The 17,547-nt window shown below is 44.9% G+C and overlaps 2 protein-coding genes and 2 long non-coding RNA genes across 5 annotated transcripts; 2 read left to right on the forward strand and 2 right to left on the reverse strand.

Moving 5' to 3' along the window:
- Window positions 1-3,629: 3,629 nt before the first annotated feature.
- Window positions 3,630-9,255, forward strand: LOC105007565 (E3 ubiquitin/ISG15 ligase TRIM25-like). Its single transcript, XM_029116106.2, has 7 exons — window positions 3,630-4,416; window positions 5,404-5,499; window positions 6,408-6,641; window positions 7,343-7,502; window positions 7,681-7,755; window positions 8,240-8,359; window positions 8,859-9,255. The coding sequence occupies exons 1-7, from the start codon at window positions 3,814-3,816 to the stop codon at window positions 8,924-8,926; spliced, it is 1,356 nt and encodes a 451-aa protein (XP_028971939.1). The 5' UTR covers window positions 3,630-3,813; the 3' UTR covers window positions 8,927-9,255.
- Window positions 6,582-7,408, reverse strand: LOC114829906. Its single transcript, XR_003777714.1, has 3 exons — window positions 7,322-7,408; window positions 6,914-7,235; window positions 6,582-6,661 (listed from the first exon to the last, which is right to left on the reverse strand). It is a non-coding gene; the product is annotated as an uncharacterized LOC114829906 (long non-coding RNA).
- Window positions 9,256-9,285: 30 nt separating the features above from the next.
- On the forward strand, window positions 9,286-17,542 carry LOC106023828 (tripartite motif-containing protein 16-like). 2 transcript variants are annotated; one of them, XM_029116083.2, is made up of 8 exons: window positions 9,286-10,590; window positions 10,636-11,005; window positions 11,473-11,805; window positions 12,204-12,290; window positions 15,762-15,995; window positions 16,225-16,381; window positions 16,605-16,709; window positions 16,784-17,542. In XM_029116083.2, the coding sequence occupies exons 1-8, from the start codon at window positions 10,061-10,063 to the stop codon at window positions 17,356-17,358; spliced, it is 2,391 nt and encodes a 796-aa protein (XP_028971916.1). In that variant the 5' UTR covers window positions 9,286-10,060; the 3' UTR covers window positions 17,359-17,542. The 2 variants fall into 2 exon arrangements, with proteins under 2 accessions (XP_028971916.1, XP_028971915.1); XM_029116082.2 differs by having other exon boundaries at window positions 9,289-11,005.
- On the reverse strand, window positions 11,734-15,817 carry LOC114829905. Its single transcript, XR_003777713.2, has 3 exons — window positions 15,758-15,817; window positions 12,429-12,499; window positions 11,734-12,209 (listed from the first exon to the last, which is right to left on the reverse strand). It is a non-coding gene; the product is annotated as an uncharacterized LOC114829905 (long non-coding RNA).
- Window positions 17,543-17,547: the final 5 nt, after the last annotated feature.

A 17,547-nucleotide genomic window follows, 5' to 3' on the forward strand; every position in this document is an offset into this window, starting at 1 on the left:
ATTATGCAAACGAATGGAAGAAAGCAGCGACAGAACAAAATAAGCTTATTATTGGATTGTGAGTTATAAATAATGGGAATGCTATTTTGTGTTTTATTTTTCTCTGTGTAAGTAAATAAAAGCTTTTATGGATCCCCAACCCTACATTTGACATCCGGTGTAGAAGTCAGTTCAGTTTTACAGAAAACAGGGCAACAGTTGTTATCTTGAAGTAAACTGATGTAGGTCGGAACCATCCAGGAGCAGGAGTGTGTGGTGCTTGAATTGTGTGTTGGTTGGAAAATTTAAATGTACAAACTACACTGACAAGACCTCTAAAATGATTTATATCGTCATGAATGCAGCTGAACCACGTTTGGACATCGTCCAAGGAATCTTTACGGCTGATGCCTCACGCTAGTGATGGGTGCTGGTGAAACTTCGAAACCTTTGTGACACTACGGTACCAAAACAGTGTTAAAGCTTGTTTCAAAGTGGTCATACTGTTTCGAAGTGGTCAAAGCGTCATACCGTTTCGATCAGATTTGGAGTCCCTGAAATAAAAGCCAATGAAAATGGCCAGATTTCGAGCGTTGTTTCATGTAGAAGAGAGAGTGACTGGCATTATTATCAGAACTATTCAATTGATTTAGAGGAATGGAGTGTGCACGAAAATGCAAGGATTCACTGTGTGATCAGCTTCCTGTGTGCCATAGAAAGGTCTCACTGACAATGGCTCTGCATTCACTACGTAGTGTCTTGCTGATTACTTTTTAAATTGCGTTTATTTTCGTTCATGCTACACTGTCACTCATACCGTATGAATGACAGGCACTTTTGGAAGTTTGTTCATCACTGAATACTGACTTTTCCTTTACTTACCGTAGCGCTTGCTGTGATTCCCTTGTCCTGCCGCCGATGGGGGAGAAAGAAGAGGCAAACTGGCCGGTATCCTATGCAGATCTCAGACAAGATACTGTAATTCAGTGTTTACAGAGATGGGCAAAGATACATCAAAATGTATTTTAAACTAAAATACTAAATACCTTAATTTTAAGTGTATCAAAATAAACTACAAAATATAGCAGCCACACCATGTATCAAAATAAAATACTGTATTAAAAAAAAAAAATTATGTTTTACAAGGAACCATGAAATCACTTCGCAAATCTATCAGTCTATTTGATCCATCCCTTCACCAGAACACTGACTCAGTTGATTCCATCTATCAGTCTATTTGATGCATCCCATCACCAGTACACTGACTCAGTTGATTCCATCTATCGGTCTATTTGATTCATCCCTTCACCAGAACACTGACTCAGTTGATTCCATCTATCAGTCTATTTGATTCATCCCTTCACCAGTACACTGACTCAGTTGATTCCATCTATCAGTCTATTTGATTCATCCCTTCACCAGAACACTGACTCAGTTGATTCCATCTATCAGTCTATTTGATTCATCCCTTCACCAGAACCCTGACTCAGTTGATTCCATCTATCAGTCTATTTGATTCATCCCTTCACCAGAACACTGACTCAGTTGATTCCATCTATCAGTCTATTTGATTCATCCCTTCACCAGTACACTGACTCAGTTGATTCCATCTATCAGTCTATTTGATCCATCCCTTCACCAGTACATTGACTCAGGTGATTCAGTAGACAATGTTGATAGCAACAGTTTTCTCCAAGTCACATTTTCACATATCTCTGTGACAACCCCCAAAAGAAGGTTAGTTTTAAAGTAAGCTACAGTTTAATGTTTAACTAACAGTTTGCTAATGGCTCATTACTGTATCCTAATTTAGTTACTTGGTGTTTGGTAATGAAGGGCCTACTTAACATCAGCAACACTGACTCAATGACGAACAAATAATTCATAAGAAGACAACTGATGGTACCTTTATTCATTGCAACTAGTTCCTAAGTAATTAATCATTTGATTGTAAACCATAAATATAATAATAAATTATGTGTCAGGCAGTCATTCATGCAATGGTATGCAAAATCGTTATACTACTAAACTGCTTCTTCAATTAGGGTACAATCTCGTACCCTATCTCGTATTTTCGTGCACAATCGACGAAAACTTAACATAGGCTGAAAGTATCTTATAACTGGGGATCACATTAAAACTCATGTTAAATAGAAGTCATTACACACCTGCCATCATTTCAAGTGACTCTGATTAATCACAAATAAAGTTTGTAGGATTTTTCTGACATTTTCTTAGTTGCATCTCAGAGCAAAAGCCATGGTCCGCAGAGAGCTTCCAAAGCATCAGAGGGATCTCACTGTTGAAAGATATCAGTCAGGAGAAAAGATGGGAAGAAAACTGGTCAGGGAGGCTTCCAAGAGGCCTACATCAACATTAAAGGAACAGCAGGAATGTCTGGCAAGTATTGGCTGTGTGCTACATGTGACAACATTCTCCTGTATTCTTCATATGAATGGGCTATGGGGTAGGGTGGCAAGATGGAAGCCTTTTCTTACAAAGAAAAACATCCAATCCCGGCTGAAGTTTGCAAATACAAACATCAAGTCCCCCAAAAGCATGTGGGAAAATGTGTTATGGTCTGATGAAACCAAGGTTGAACTTTTTGGCCAGAATTCCAAAAGGTATTTTTGGCGCAAAAACAACACTGCACATCACCCAAAGAACACCATACCCACAGTGAGGCATGGTGGTGGCAGCATCATGCTTTGGGGCTGTTTTTCTTCAGCTGGAACCAGGGCCTTAGTCAGGGTGGAGGGAATTACGAACAGTTCCAAATACAGGCAATTTTGGCACAAAACCTTCAGGCATCCGTTAGAAAGCTGAAGATGAAAAGGAATTTCACCTTTCAGCACGACAACGACTCAAAACATACATCCAAATCCACAAAAGCATGGCTTCACCAGAAGAAGATTAACGTTTTGGAATGGCCCAGCCAGAGCCCAGAGCTGAATCTAATTGAACATCTGTGGGGCAATCTGAAGAGGGCTGTGTACAAGAGATGTCCTTGCAATCTGACAGATTTGGAGCGCTTTTGCAAAGAAGAGTGGGCAAATATTGCCACGGCAAGATGTGTCATGCTAATAGACTCCTACCCAAAAAGACTGAGTGCTGTAATAAAATCAAAAGGTGCTTAAACAAAGTATTAGTTTAAGGGTGTACACACTTATGCAACCAGGTTATTGTGATTTTTTTTTTCAATTGAATTGTTCTCGTTATAGGTCACATTAAAGGCGGAAAAAGTTCTGACATGATTTATCTTTGTTTCATTTATTTTACATCCCAATAACCTGTCATTCCACTGTGTATATATATATACATATATACAGCTTGGGAAAAAATTAAGAGACTAAGATTAGCTTTCGTTGACGCTGATACCTTCGTGAACCTCAGGTTGTGTGACCTTGAAGGAGAGGGGAAGGGGTCGGGTTAAACGCGTTTGTCTCCGCCCACATTGAGCCCCGCCCAGTTCCGCACACTACAGTGGGCTTCTAGTTATTTTCTGAGTCTTCCAGTTGCATTAAACATATTTGACAAGCAGATGTAGCCAGCGTGTGATGTTTCGAATTGTTTCGAAACAGTGAATCCTTTTTCGATACAATTGTTTCAATTGGCTCAATGTTTCAGAAAGCTTAGTTTCTCCCATTACTACCTTACGCTGGCTGTACGAATGGATGTTACTTGATTCTCCCCTCTCCTTCTGTCGGCTTTAGTTGCCACACCTTCTTGTGATGACATCCCCACAGACCACTCCTACCAGAGCCACTTCTTGTAAACAAAGCTAGTCTCTTTAACGTAACTGAACTCCTAGCGTTTGTTGTTTCTGATCGGAAAATGGCTGTAGCGGGATCGGGAGCTGGACTGTTCCTCGACCAGGACCAGTTCAACTGTTCGATATGTCTGGACGTCCTGAGAGAACCCGTCACTATTCCGTGCGGACACAGCTATTGTTTGGTCTGTATTAAAGGCTACTGGGACCAGGACGAATACATGGGTGTTTACGTCTGTCCGCAGTGTCGCCAGAGTTTTAACCCGAGGCCTCTACTAGGCAGAAACACCATGCTAGCCGACGTAGTGGACAAGTTCAAAAAGACGGGACTCCAAGCCGCTCCCCCGACGCAGTGCTACGCCGGACCGGAGGATGTGGAATGTGATGTCTGCACTGGGAGAAAGAATCGAGCAGTCAAGTCCTGTCTGGTTTGTCTGGCCTCCTACTGCGATACACACCTCCAACCTCACTACGAGTCCGCTGCTTTCAAGAAACACAAGCTGGTCCAGGCCTCGAAGAGTCTACAAGAGACGATATGTCCTCGCCACGACAAGCTTCTTGAGGTGTACTGTCGGACCGATCAGCAGTGTATCTGCTATTTGTGTTTAACAGGGGACCATAAGGGTCACGACACGGTCCTGGCAGAGAATGAGGTCCAGCAGAAACAGGTTAGCCCGCTCTCTGTCGATGCTAACCCTGTCCAGGGTTTCTTTATCTTGGTCAATTTAAGACAAGCCAAAGTGATTGATCTAGTATAGCTTTATATTCATGTACCAATGAAACTGTTAGTTACAGTTGTAATGGAAACTGTAGTTTTATATTCGACTTCGAGAGATGTAAAACGGGTGAACGTGCAGTCTGGGATTCAAACAACAAGCTATCGGCTGGTCGCTTGTTATGGTAAACCCTGGAAGGCTCGAGATTCGGTTTGTTTGCACACTGCAAGCCTCTATTAAATTCTCTATTAAGTCCAAATAATTTAGACTACTTTTTAAAGTGGATGCAAGAATCAGTGATTAAACTGTAAAACTGTTAATGATCTGCTTGTCTGTACCCGTGTCCCTCCATCCTAATGTCTGTCTGCTTGTCTGTACCCATGTCCCATCACCCTAATGTCTGTCTGCCTGCCTGCTTGTCTGTACCTGTCTCCCATCACCCTAATGTCTGTCTGCCTGCTTGTCTGTACCTGTGTCCCTCCATCCTAATGTCTGTCTGCTTGTCTGTACCCATGTCCCATCACCCTAATGTCTGTCTGTCTGCCTGCCTGCTTGTCTGTACCCGTGTCCCATCACCCTAATGTCTGTCTGCCTGCTTGTCTGTACCTGTGTCCCTCCATCCTAATGTCTGTCTGCTTGTCTGTACCCATGTCCCATCACCCTAATGTCTGTCTGTCTGCCTGCCTGCTTGTCTGTACCCGTGTCCCATCACCCTAATGTCTGTCTGCTTGTCTGTACTTGTCCCTCCATCCTAATGTCTGTCTGCTTGTCTGTATCTGTGTCCGTCCACCCTAATGTCTGTCTGCTTGTCTGTACCCATGTCCCATCACCCTAATGTTTGTCTGCTTGTCTTCATGTCTCATCTGTATTTTATCTGTATGTTTTGTCTGTCTGCCTTTGTGACTGTTCCTGTAATTGTCCTGTTGTCTCTGTCCTCAGTGCCAGCTGGGGGAGCTGAAAAAGAGATCCCAACAGAGGATCCAGGAGAGGGAGAAGGAGGTGCAGGAGTTGAGACAGGCCATCTGCTCCCTAACGGTATTTGTCTGTCTGTAGATTTATCTGCTCATCTGTCCCCCTGTCTACCACTCTAGTCTGTCCCTCTGTCTACCACTCTAGTCTGTCCCTCTGTCTACCACTCTAGTCTGTCCCTCTGTCTACCACTCTAGTCTGTCCCTCTGTCTACCATTCTAGTCTGTCCCTCTGTCTACCATTCTAGTCTTTCTGTCTGTCTAAACGTCTATCTCCAGATTTGTCTGTCTTTCTATGTCTGTCTACCATTTTTTATTTATTTAATGTATTTAACCAGGTAAAACAGCCTCACAATATTGCTGTCTGTCTGTGTGTCTGTCCACTCATCTATCTGCATGTTTGTCTAGTCATCTGAGTACCAATATTGGGAACAGACAGTTCCGATTCATGTTTTATATGTAGTGTCTGCTGTCTGTTTCAGCTGATTCAGTTTATCATAACGATCTTTAATGCTGCTTCAGCTGAGATGTCTGCTGCCTGTTTCAGTGGATTCAGTTTATCATGACGATCTGTGATGCTGCTTCAGCTGAGATGTCTGCTGCCTGTTTCAGCTGATTCAGCTGAGATGTCTGCTGCCTGTTTCAGTGGATTCAGTTTATCATGACGATCTGTAATGCTGCTTCTGCTGAGATGTCTGCTGCCTGTTTTAGCTGAGATGTCTGCTGCCTGTTTTAGCTGAGATGTCTGCTGCCTGTTTTAGCTGAGATGTCTGCTGCCTGTTTCAGCTGAGATGTCTGCTGCCTGTTTCAGCTGATTCAGTTTATCTTGATGATCTGTGATGCTGCTTCAGCTGAGATGTCTGCTGTCCCTCTACGCAGTCTTGTCTGTGACCTTCTCCAAGCTTCCTCTAGGAATCCCAGACATTTCCAATGGTTGTTAGTATTCCTCCATAACTGATGAACATGTCCCTTCAGCGTTCTGCTCGTTCTGCGGTCGAGGACAGTGAGAGGGTGTTCACTGAGCTGATCCGCTCCATGGAGTTGAAGAGATTTGAGGTGAGGGAGCTGATCCGGGCCCAGGAGAAGACTGCTGTCAGCCATGCTGAAGGACTGTTGGCTGTGCTAGAGCAGGAGATTGCAGAACTGAGGAGGAGAGATGCTGAACTGGACCAGCTCTCCCACACAGAGGACCACATCACCTTCCTACAGGTAACTAACACCCATTGGTTCTGTAGGAAGAGCACAGTATACAAGGTTTCAAATCCACCATTAGTTAAAATTAGAGTGATATTTCACCCCAAAAATAAATCATGGTATTTTGTTGATTACTCCAACGATAATGCAATCTCAAATCAGTGGGCATGTCAGGAGTTATGCTTTCAAGATGCAGTTCAGAGAATAATTACAATGCCATTTGTACTGGACAGTTTTGAATGAAGAATACACAATATTAACTATATTATTAATGAATGTTTTACTACCTGTTTGTCTTTGAGGACAAAATCACATCAGTTGTATACAGTATTTATGTTGTCCATTTGATTGCCACAGTAATGTTGGTGTTCTCTGGTATCTGAAAGTCTGCCTGATGTTTAGGTAGCCAGGTCTCTGTAACGATGCTAGCCTGTTGTTCAGGTAGCCAGGTCTCTGTAACGATGCTAGCCTGTTGTTCAGGTAGCCTGGTCTCTGTAACGATGCTAGCCTGTTGTTCAGGTAGCCTGGTCTCTGTAACGATGCTAGCCTGATGTTTAGGTAGCCAGGTCTCTGTAACGATGCTAGCCTGTTGTTCAGGTAGCCTGGTCTCTGTAACGATGCTATTGGTTAATGATTGGTTAAATTAGTGTCAAACTCACACAAGCTACACACAAACATTCCCCTCTATAATGCACCTTTGTTTATTGTTCTTTTAGAGCTGTCAGTCTCTGAGCTCCTCTCCTGTGATTGGAGGCCTGCCAACAGTGACCTTTGACCCCAATTTTACTTTTAACCTGGTGATGTCATCGGTAGCTGACTTCAGAGGGCTGTTGGAGGAGGTGTGTCAGGGGAGCTTCGTCAGCATCTATGAGAAAGGTACCAAACTTATTGGAGGGGAATCTCACTTAATATTTAGTTATACCCAAAATAACGGGCTTGAGTCATCCAATGTTAATATTGTGGCTAAAGCAGTAATTGGAGGAAAAGACACTCCACCTCAAACTGAACACTAACAGTCTGCCTACCTGTCTGTCTGCCTGCCTGGCCTCTCCAGTGAGAGAGGTGTCTATAGTAGAATCTCCTGAACCCACTGCCGGTTTCCAGCCTGAATCAACACAACCAACACAATGTGAGTTCCTGAACACATCTAATATAACCAACACCATGTGAGTTACTGAACACATCTAACATAACCAACACCATGTGAGTTACTGAACACATCAAACAACCAACACCACACAAGTTTCTGAACACATTTAATATAACCAACACCATGTGAGTTCCTGAACACATCTAACATAACCAACACATCTAATATAACCAACACCATGTGAGTTACTGAACACATCAAACAACCAACACCACACAAGTTTCTGAACACATTTAATATAACCAACACCATGTGAGTTCCTGAACACATCTAACATAACCAACACATCTAACATAACCAACACCATGTGAGTTACTGAACACATCTAACATAACCAACACCATGTGAGTTACTGAACACATCTAATATAACCAACACCATGTGAGTTACTGAACACATCTAATATAACCACATGGGTTTGGTAGTTTGTGGGTTAGGGTCTGACTGTTCCGTCTCCTCCCAGTGGGAGATCCTCCCCAAGCTCCAGCTGCAGTAGAGCAGGGCTCCGGTGGGGTGGGTCTCAACCCGTTCCTGAGTCCCAGAGCTGCAGCCCCAGTCTTCGGCTTCACGTTCTCACCCTTTGGTAAGTGGAGACTCTGTAGTAGAGACTATTCCCACCCTTTGGTAAGTGGAGACTCTGCAGTAGAGACTATTCCCACCCCTTAGTAAGTGGAGACTAGATAGTAGAGACTATTCCCACCCTTTGGTAAGTGGAGACTCTGCAGTAGAGACTATTCCCACCCTTTGGTAAGTGGAGACTGGATAGTAGAGACTATTCCCACCCTTTAGTAAGTGGAGACTCTGCAGTAGAGACTATTCCCACCCTTTGGTAAGTGGAGACTGGATAGTAGAGACTATTCCCACCCTTTGGTAAGTGGAGACTGGATAGTAGAGACTGTACATGACCAACAGCTATTCGACCAATGAAGCGACCAGTTGAATGGTCTAGTCAAGCACTGACTGGTAGTTATGAGTTTACCTCTGATGGGAAGTGGGAGGAGCCAGTCAGAAGAGCTGGACCTTTTAAAATAAATACTTTCACTTAAACAGGGATCTGCTGACCCACCTTTCTGTCCTCTCAGGGTCCAAGATGTCCTCCACTGGGAGTCGACAGAGGATGCAACGCAGGCCACACCCACGCAGGAAGTAACCAACTTAAGGCCTGCCCTTACAGGAAGTAGCAAATCAAAGCCCATACCTTTATATGAAGAAAAAAACTGGTCATTGAGATGACCACAGAATCCCCTAGTATCAGAAACAGTGTTCACACTTGAATCATTGTGGGTCGTATCCTGTCAAACATGAACAATTAATTCAGAAGATAATCAGTGTTATAAACACACAGCAATACAGTGTTACTTTTTTAAAACTATTTAATATTAATTTTAACCAGATTTCTGTAATTATATTTTTTCTCACATATGTAATGAATTAGTTACCTTAAGTGTGACAATGAAATAAAACCAGATTTTCTTTTTAGTGACTTTTTGATTGTCTTGAGTATATAGTGTGCGTATTTATAACCTTAACTTCTGTGATCCAGATTGAATCGCGCCCTGGTCATTATCATACGTCACTGGATTAGAGCGGGTTGCTAAATATACCAAATATAAACATCGCTGCTGCATGAGGGAAATGTCAGAGAACAGGTTGACATGATGTTTGACCTAATGCATGGGACAAAATGCATTGTGGATCCTTTCCCCTGCTCAGATGTCATATGTATCAACCAATCAGTGTGTTCCATGTCATCGTCTGTGTCATTGGCAGACAGATCGCTAAATAATATGGTGTCTTTAGCAGACACTTAAAATACACCCAGGCAGTGTAAGAGCTGCCATTCATCAGCATAGCGTGGGTAGAAGATGTGGACCAGACATTGTCAGTGTGGAACTACAACAGGAAGAACCAGTCCAGGACAGGAACATGTGTTTATGTAACTGTATACTTATACATACTATCAGCAGAAAACAACACCATTGGTAAATGGGATTATCTCATCCACTGATATGACCTATTGTTTTTGTGGTGATTCATAACTCCACCTGCATTCGTGCTGGTTATGGCTTACTTGGTTCAGAAGGAACTCGAGCCTGAGAGCCTGATTGGTTCAGGTGGTACTCTAGTCTTAGAGACTGATTGGTTGCCTCAGGCTTTGTGTTGATTGAGATCAGGTTTCACCACTACACACTGAAATGCTCTGCTCCGGACACGCCCTGCCTCTTTCTCAGCCAGCCAGTCACTTCCTGGTTTGAATCGGTAGGGAACAGGAACGATTAGCAGAATGTCAATGACTAGTAGAACGACCACGATCGACAGAATGGCAGCCATCAGCAGAATGGCAGCAGCCAGCAGAATGGCAGCTATTAGCAGACAAGCTACCACTAGTGGCAATTTCATTAGTCAGGATTCACAGAGGACTTCAAACAGTAGCAATAGTAGTTCATATCTGGACCAGATGGAAAGGACCAGTAAGAGCAGGCCTATCCTTCGAGACCAGATGGAAGGGACCAGTAACAGCAGGCCTATCCTTCGTGACCAGATGGAAGGGACCAGTAACAGCAGGCCTATCCTTCGTGACCAGATGGCATCCACCAATAACAGCAGGCGTATCTTTCAAAACCAGACGGCATCAACCAGTAACAGCAGGCCTATCCTTCGAGACCAGGTGGCATCAACCAGCAGGAGCAGTAGGTCAATTGGTAGAGACCAGATGGCATCAACCAGCAGGAGCAGTAGGTCAATTGGTAGAGACCAGATGGCATCAACCAGCAGGAGCAGTAGGTCAATTGGTAGAGACCAGATGGCATCAACCAGCAGGAGCAGTAGGTCAATTGGTAGAGACCAGATGGCATCAACCAGAAGCAGTAGTCTGCCTGTTAGTCGTAACCAGAGGGCATCAACCAGTAGCAGTAGCAGCAGTTCTTCTCTGGACCAGGTGACAGTTGCAACCAGCAGACGGGTAGTCACAGGCAGTAGTATCTCGCTGAATCTGGACCGACAGCCGTTCAGATGCCCCGTGTGTCTGGAGGTCCTCAAGGACCCGGTCACCATCCCCTGCGGACACAGCTACTGCCTGGCCTGTATAGAGGAGCACTGGGAGGGCAGGAGGAGGAAGGGGGTGGCCTCCTACAACTGTCCACAGTGTAAACACGCATTCATCCACAGACCTGGGCTCCACAGGAACACAGTACTGGCGGAGCTGGTGGAGAACTTACAGAAGACTGAGGTAATGGATGGAGGGAGACTAGGTTGCATTCTGATCCAGACGCTGCATACAAAGGCCATGTTTACACAGCCAGATCAATTCCATTTTCCCCACTGACTGCCATTTTGAATTAAAAAAATAAAAATTAAACAAATGTATGTGGGAATGTTTGTCTGGGTACCTGCTGAACAGGTGTGTCACTGCAGTATATATATCCTCCAAGCAGCTCTATTTACCAGAGAACATTCTCATTCTCAGCAATGACTTGGTAGCCATAAGTGTTAAACGCCTTGCTTGAGGATGCAGTTAAGCAACCTTTCAGTAGCTGGTTCAAATGTTGTAACCATTAGGTTACCCTCCCCCCATCAATTTATGAGACGAAGGTTTAGAGATTCATGAATAATGATTGTGTCTAGATTAAATGTGTTTTTCCTTGTTGAAAGGCCAACGTAATGTTCCCACCATCTCTATGTTTGTAAATGTGTCAGGACTCGCCCCCCCCCTCCCTGATGGGACCTGAAGATGTGGAATGTGATGTCTGCACTGGGAGGAAGAACCCAGCAGTCAGATCTTGTCTGGTGTGTCTGGCCTCCTACTGCAAGACACACCTCCAACAGCACGAGGACAGACACCAGCACAGACTGCACAGACTGACCAGTTCCCCTCAGCAACACCTCCAGGACAAGGTCTGTCCACGCCATGACAGACTGCTGTCAGGCTTCTGCTGGACTGACAGGCTGTGTGTCTGTTCCCTCTGCCTCAAAGACAGACACCAGGGTCACGAGACGGTCTCTGCTGCTGCAGGACGGACAGAGACGCAGGTGGGGAGACGTTTCCCATCCAGTGACTTGCAGCAGCTGCAATACTGGCACTGGTTTTTGTATTATAATTTGTAGATAATGTAGCGGAAGCCACGTTACCCTTCCTGATAATGTTGTTCCATCAACATGTTACCCTTCCTGATAATGTTGTTCCATCCCCATGTTACCCTTCCTGATAATGTGGTTCCATCCACCTTACCCTTCCTGATAATGTTGTTCCATCCACATGTTACCCTTCCTGATAATGTTGTTCCATCCCCATGTTACCCTTCCTGATAATGTTGTTCCATCCACACGTTACCCTTCCTGATAATGTTGTTCCATCCACATGTTACCCTTCCTGATAATGTTGTTCCATCCACATGTTACCCTTCCTGATAATGTTGTTCCATCCACAGAGCCAGCTGGAAGAGGGTTTGAGGAGAGGTCACCAGAGGTTAAATGAGAGAGAGAGAGAACTACAATACATTATCAGATCCATCAAGGTTAGTGTGCATCTGGTCAGGAAGTCATCATCAATGGCTGTCAGTTAAATAGCCAAATAATTCATTTCCTTGATAAAACAAAGTGAAGAAAGGTAGCCGAACCTATTAGATATATTTAGAAACTGAAAAACACCTTACCTGCTACTTTGAGTGTGTAAGGACAGCTTGCACCCAAGTACACTACGCCAATGTCCGACATATAGGACATACTGTAATTAGACATTTAGGACATATATTATAATCAGACATATAAGGCATATTATAAATCAGACATATAGGACATATTATTATTATATGTGTTGAAGGGTCTTGTGCATGGTCTGTAGGTCCCTGGGTTAGGATATCTGATGTGTTGAAGGGTCTTGTGCATGGTCTGTAGGTCCCTGGGTTAGGATATCTGATGTGTTGAAGGGTCTTGTGCATGGTTTGTAGGTCCCTGGGTTAGGATATCTGATGTGTTGAAGGGTCTTGTGCATGGTTTGTAGGTCCCTGGGTTAGGATATCTGATGTACTTAATCCTCCACAAGGAGAGCAGGACAGGGCGGTAGAAGGGCATCAGCCCAGCAGCAGGACCGGTATCTCCTGGTAGCTCCTTTGTGCAAAGAAGAACAGGAGGAGCACTGCCAGAGCCCTACAAAATGACCTCCAGCGGGCTACTGGTGTGCACGTTTCTAAACAAACTGCCAGAAACAGACTCCATGAGGGTGCCATGAGGGCCCAACGTCCTGTAATGGGACCTGTGCTCACAGCCCAGCACCATGCAGCTCTATTGGCATTCGCCAGCGAACACCAGAATTGGGAGGTCTGCCATTGGCTCCCATTCTCTTCACAGATGAGAGCAGGTTCATACTGAGCACATGACAGATGTGAAAGAGTCTGGAGACGCGGTGGTGAATGTTATGCTGCCTGCAACATCATCCAGCATGACCGGTTTGGTGGTGGGTCAGTGATGGTCTGGGGAGGCATATCCTTGGAGGGTCAGACAGACCTCCACGTACTAGCCAACAGTACCCTGATTGCTGTGAGGCACCGGAATGAAATCCTCAGATCCATCGTCAGACCTTACGCTGGTGCAGTGGACCCTGGGTTCCTCCTGGTGCAGGACAATGCCCGGCCTCATGTGGCCAGAGTGGGTAGGCAGTTCCTGGATGACTAAGGCACTGATGCCATTGACTGTCCCTCACGTTCCCCAGACCTGAATCCAATTGAGAACCACTGCCAAGTAGTGCCACAAACTGTCCAGGAGCTCACTGATGCCCTGATCCAGGTCTGGGAGGAGATCCCCCAGGACACCATCCACAATCTCATCAGGAGCATGCCCAGACGTTGTCAGGAGTGCATACAAGAACGTGGGGGCCATACACACTACTGAGTCACATTATGAGTTGCTGTGATAAAATTCACAGCAAGTTGGAACAGCCTGAGATTTCAATTGATAACATTGATTTTCGGTGTGAGTTAGAATCCAGCCCTCAATCGGTTGGTGATTTTGGTTTCCATTGACCGTTGTTGTGTCATTTTGTTCTCAACTAATTAAACAATGTACAGTAAAGATGTTGGTTTTTAATACATTTCCTTCATCGAGACCCGATGTGTGATTTGAGGGTTCCCTTACAGTGGGGCAAAAAGGTATTTAGTCAGCCACCAAAAAGTTCTCCCACTTAAAAAGATGAGAGGCCTGTAATTTCCATCATAGGTACACTTCAACTATAAGGGACAAAATGAGGGGGGGGAAATCCAGAAAATCACATTGTAGGATTTTTTATGAATTCATTGGTAAATTCCTCTGTAAAATAAATATTTGGTCACCTACAAACAAGCAAGATTTCTGGCTCTCACAGACCTGTAACTTCTTCTTTAAGAGGCTCCTCTGTCCTCCACTCGTTACCTGTATTAATGGCATCTGTTTGAACTTGTTATCAGTATAAAAGACACCTGTCCAAAACCTCAAACAGTCACCCTCCAAACTCCACTATGGCCAAGACCAAAGAGGACACCAGAAACAAAATTGTAGACCTGCACCAGGCTGGGAAGAATGAATCTGCAATAGGTAAGGAGCTTGGTGTGAAGAAACTGTGGGTGCAATTATAAGAAAATGGAAGACATACAAGACCACTGATAATCTCCCTCGATCAGGGACTCCACGCAAGATCTCACCCTGTGGGGTCAAAACGATCACAAGAATGGTGAGCAAAAATCCCAGAACCACACAGGGGGACCTAGTGAATGACCTGCAGAGAGCTGGGACCAAAGTAACAAAGGCTACCATCAGTAACACACTACGCCGCCAGGGACTCAAATCCTGCAGTGCCAGACGTGTCCCCCTGCTTAAGCCAGTACATGTCCAGGCCCGTCTGAGGTTTGCTAGAGAGCATTTGGATTGTCCAGAAGAGGATTGGGAGAATGTCTTATGGTCAGATGAAACCAAAATAGAACTTTTTGGTAAAAACTCAACTTGCTGTGTTTGGAGGAGAAAGAATGCTGAGTTGCATCCAAAGAACACCATACCTACTGTGAAGCATGGGGGTGGAAACATCATGCTTTGGGGCTGTTTTTCTGCAAAGGGACCAGGACGACTGATCCATGTAAAGGAAAGAATGAATGGGGCCATGTATCGTGAGATTTTGAGTGAAAACCTCCTTCCATCAGCAAGGGCATTGAAGATGAAACGTGGCTGGGTCTTTCAGCATGACAATGATCCCAAACACACCTCCCGGGCAACGCAGGAGTGGCTTCGTAAGAAGCATTTCAAGGTCCTGGAGTGGCCTAGCCAGTCACCAGATCACAACCCCATAGAAAATCTTTGGAGGGAGTTGGAAGTCCATGTTGCCCAGGGACAGCCCCAAAACATCACTGCTCTAGAGGAGATCTGCATGGAGGAATGGGCCAAAATACCAGCAACAGTGTGTGAAAACCTTGTGAAGACTTAAAGAAAACGTTTGACCTCTGTCATTGCCAACAAAGGGTATATAACCAAGTATTGAGATTAACTTTTGTTATTGACCAAATACTTATTTTCCACCATCATTTACCAATAAATTCATAAAAAATCCTACAATGTGATTTTCTGGATTTTTCTTTCTCATTTTGTCTCTCATAGTTGAAGTGTACCTATGAATTACAGGCCTCTCTCATCTTTTTAAGTGGGAGAACTTGCACAATTGGTGGCTGACTAAATACTTTTTTGCCCCACTGTAACTGTTATATATGTATGCTTTGAGGACAAGTACACTGCATTTGTCTAGTACACCTAAGGGACAGGGCAGATCTGGCCAGGCCCAGAGACCACTAAAAACCTGACGCCAATGAAGGAATAACACTGGTGTTTAGAGCAATGTACTTTGTTTAGTTCTAACTGTGAGAATATTGTTTTGTCCGTATAATAATCAGACATATAGGATGTATTAAAAACAGATATATATGACATAATCAGGCATACAGGACTTATAATCTGTCCTTCTCCCTACCCAGCGTGGGTCTCAGGCAGCAGTGCAGGATGGGGAGAGGGTGTTTGACAAGCTGCAACGCTGTATAGAAAAGAGACGCTGTGAGGTGATGGAGCTGATCAGAGAACAGGAAAACAATGCCCTGAGACAGGCACAGGAGCAGATGGAGAGACTGGAGAGAGCAGATGAGGAATTGAGATGGAGAGACACAGAGCTAGAGCGGCTCTCACACACCAAGGACCACATCTACTTCCTTCAGGTAAAAAACCACCAAGGACCTCATCTACTTCCTACAGGTAAAAATTCACCAAGGACCTCATCTACTTCCTACAGGTAACAGCCTGTGGATACCTCCTGCCAGGTTCAACCTTCTGATATCCTCTTCCAGTTAAGCCTTTTGCAGCTTATTCCAAGACCAGGAAGGATTTATTGGCGTTTTCTCTGTTCTCGGGTAACCCCTGATCATTGTGGTTCTCCTTTCTCTCCAGAGGTGCCCTAACCTCCCTAAGAGTGTGACTTTACCCAACATTGACCTGGACGTGCCTCCATCCCACTGGATCAGAGCAGTGAGAAGGGCACTAGAGGACATTCAGAAGAGACTGCAGGAGCTCTGCAACAAAGAATTAACAAAGATCGCTGACCTGAGTGAGTCAATCAGATAATGTGTACCTGTATACCTGTCCCAGATAAAATTCACTTTACCAGGAGGGCCTCTGATAGAGAATTGAGTTTTTCTGGGCAGAAATTCATAAACATTAAGGTCTAAAACACTCAATAAATGTTTCCCAAATCATTCCGTTCTTTCATTTATAAAAACAAATGCCTGGAGGTACATCAGCTCAACTTTCCTGTTCTATGTTTTCTGTAGTAGGAGACCAGAGTTCAGTGGAGACGGGCCAACCAGCACCTACTGCGCCCCAGTCAGACATCTCAGACCCACCAGAGCCAATCACGAGAGCAGATTTCCTACAGTGTAAATAGATTGGCTAGCGCTACATCCTTAGTGTTGCTGTGGTGTTGAGTGGCTGATGGTCTCTCTGTCCCCAGACTGCAGTCCCCTGGTCCTGGATGTGAACACAGCCAACCCCTACCTTTGGGTTTCTGAGGGGCGGAGAGAGGCGACGACACAGGGGAACCCGCGGCCGTACCCTGACCACCCTGACCGCTTCACCAGCTGGGCTCAGGTGCTGTGTGGCGGGGGTCTGAGCCGAGGGGGGCGGGGCGGCGGGCTGACTGGGCGCTGCTACTGGGAGGTGGAGTGGAGTGGACAGGGTGGCGTGTCGATAGGAGTTTGCTACAGAGACATGAAGAGGCACGGAGAGGGCGACGACTCCAAACTAGGACACAACCCCCGGTCCTGGAGCCTCGACTGGACCCCCTCTGGTTGCTCAGTGCACCATGCTGACAACAGCAGAACCCTGCCAGTACCCGGGTCCAACCGGGTTGGAGTGTACCTGGACCACAGGGCTGGGACTCTGTCCTTCTATAGCATCTCCTCAGACACGATGGCCCTGATCTACCAGGTCCAGACCACCTTCACAAAGCCACTCTACCCAGGGTTCTGGGTTGGCCTGGGATCGACTATCACCCTCTTACCACAAGATCAGAAAGGTTCACTGTAACGTTTCTAGACGGTCAACTGTCGGGATTCATGTTTCACACTTACAAACAGGACTGATTCCCTGAAGCGCTGTCTTCCTTGGATTTGTAAAACACACCTCTTCTATTAAATATTTTGTTTACTAATGTATTTGAGAAATGAATTGGCCAAAGAAACTTCTCTTGATCAGTTATATTACATAAAAGTAAAT

Source organism: Esox lucius, chromosome 3 (assembly GCF_011004845.1).
Source record: "Esox lucius isolate fEsoLuc1 chromosome 3, fEsoLuc1.pri, whole genome shotgun sequence".
In the NCBI taxonomy this organism is placed as follows: Eukaryota; Metazoa; Chordata; class Actinopteri; order Esociformes; family Esocidae; genus Esox; species Esox lucius.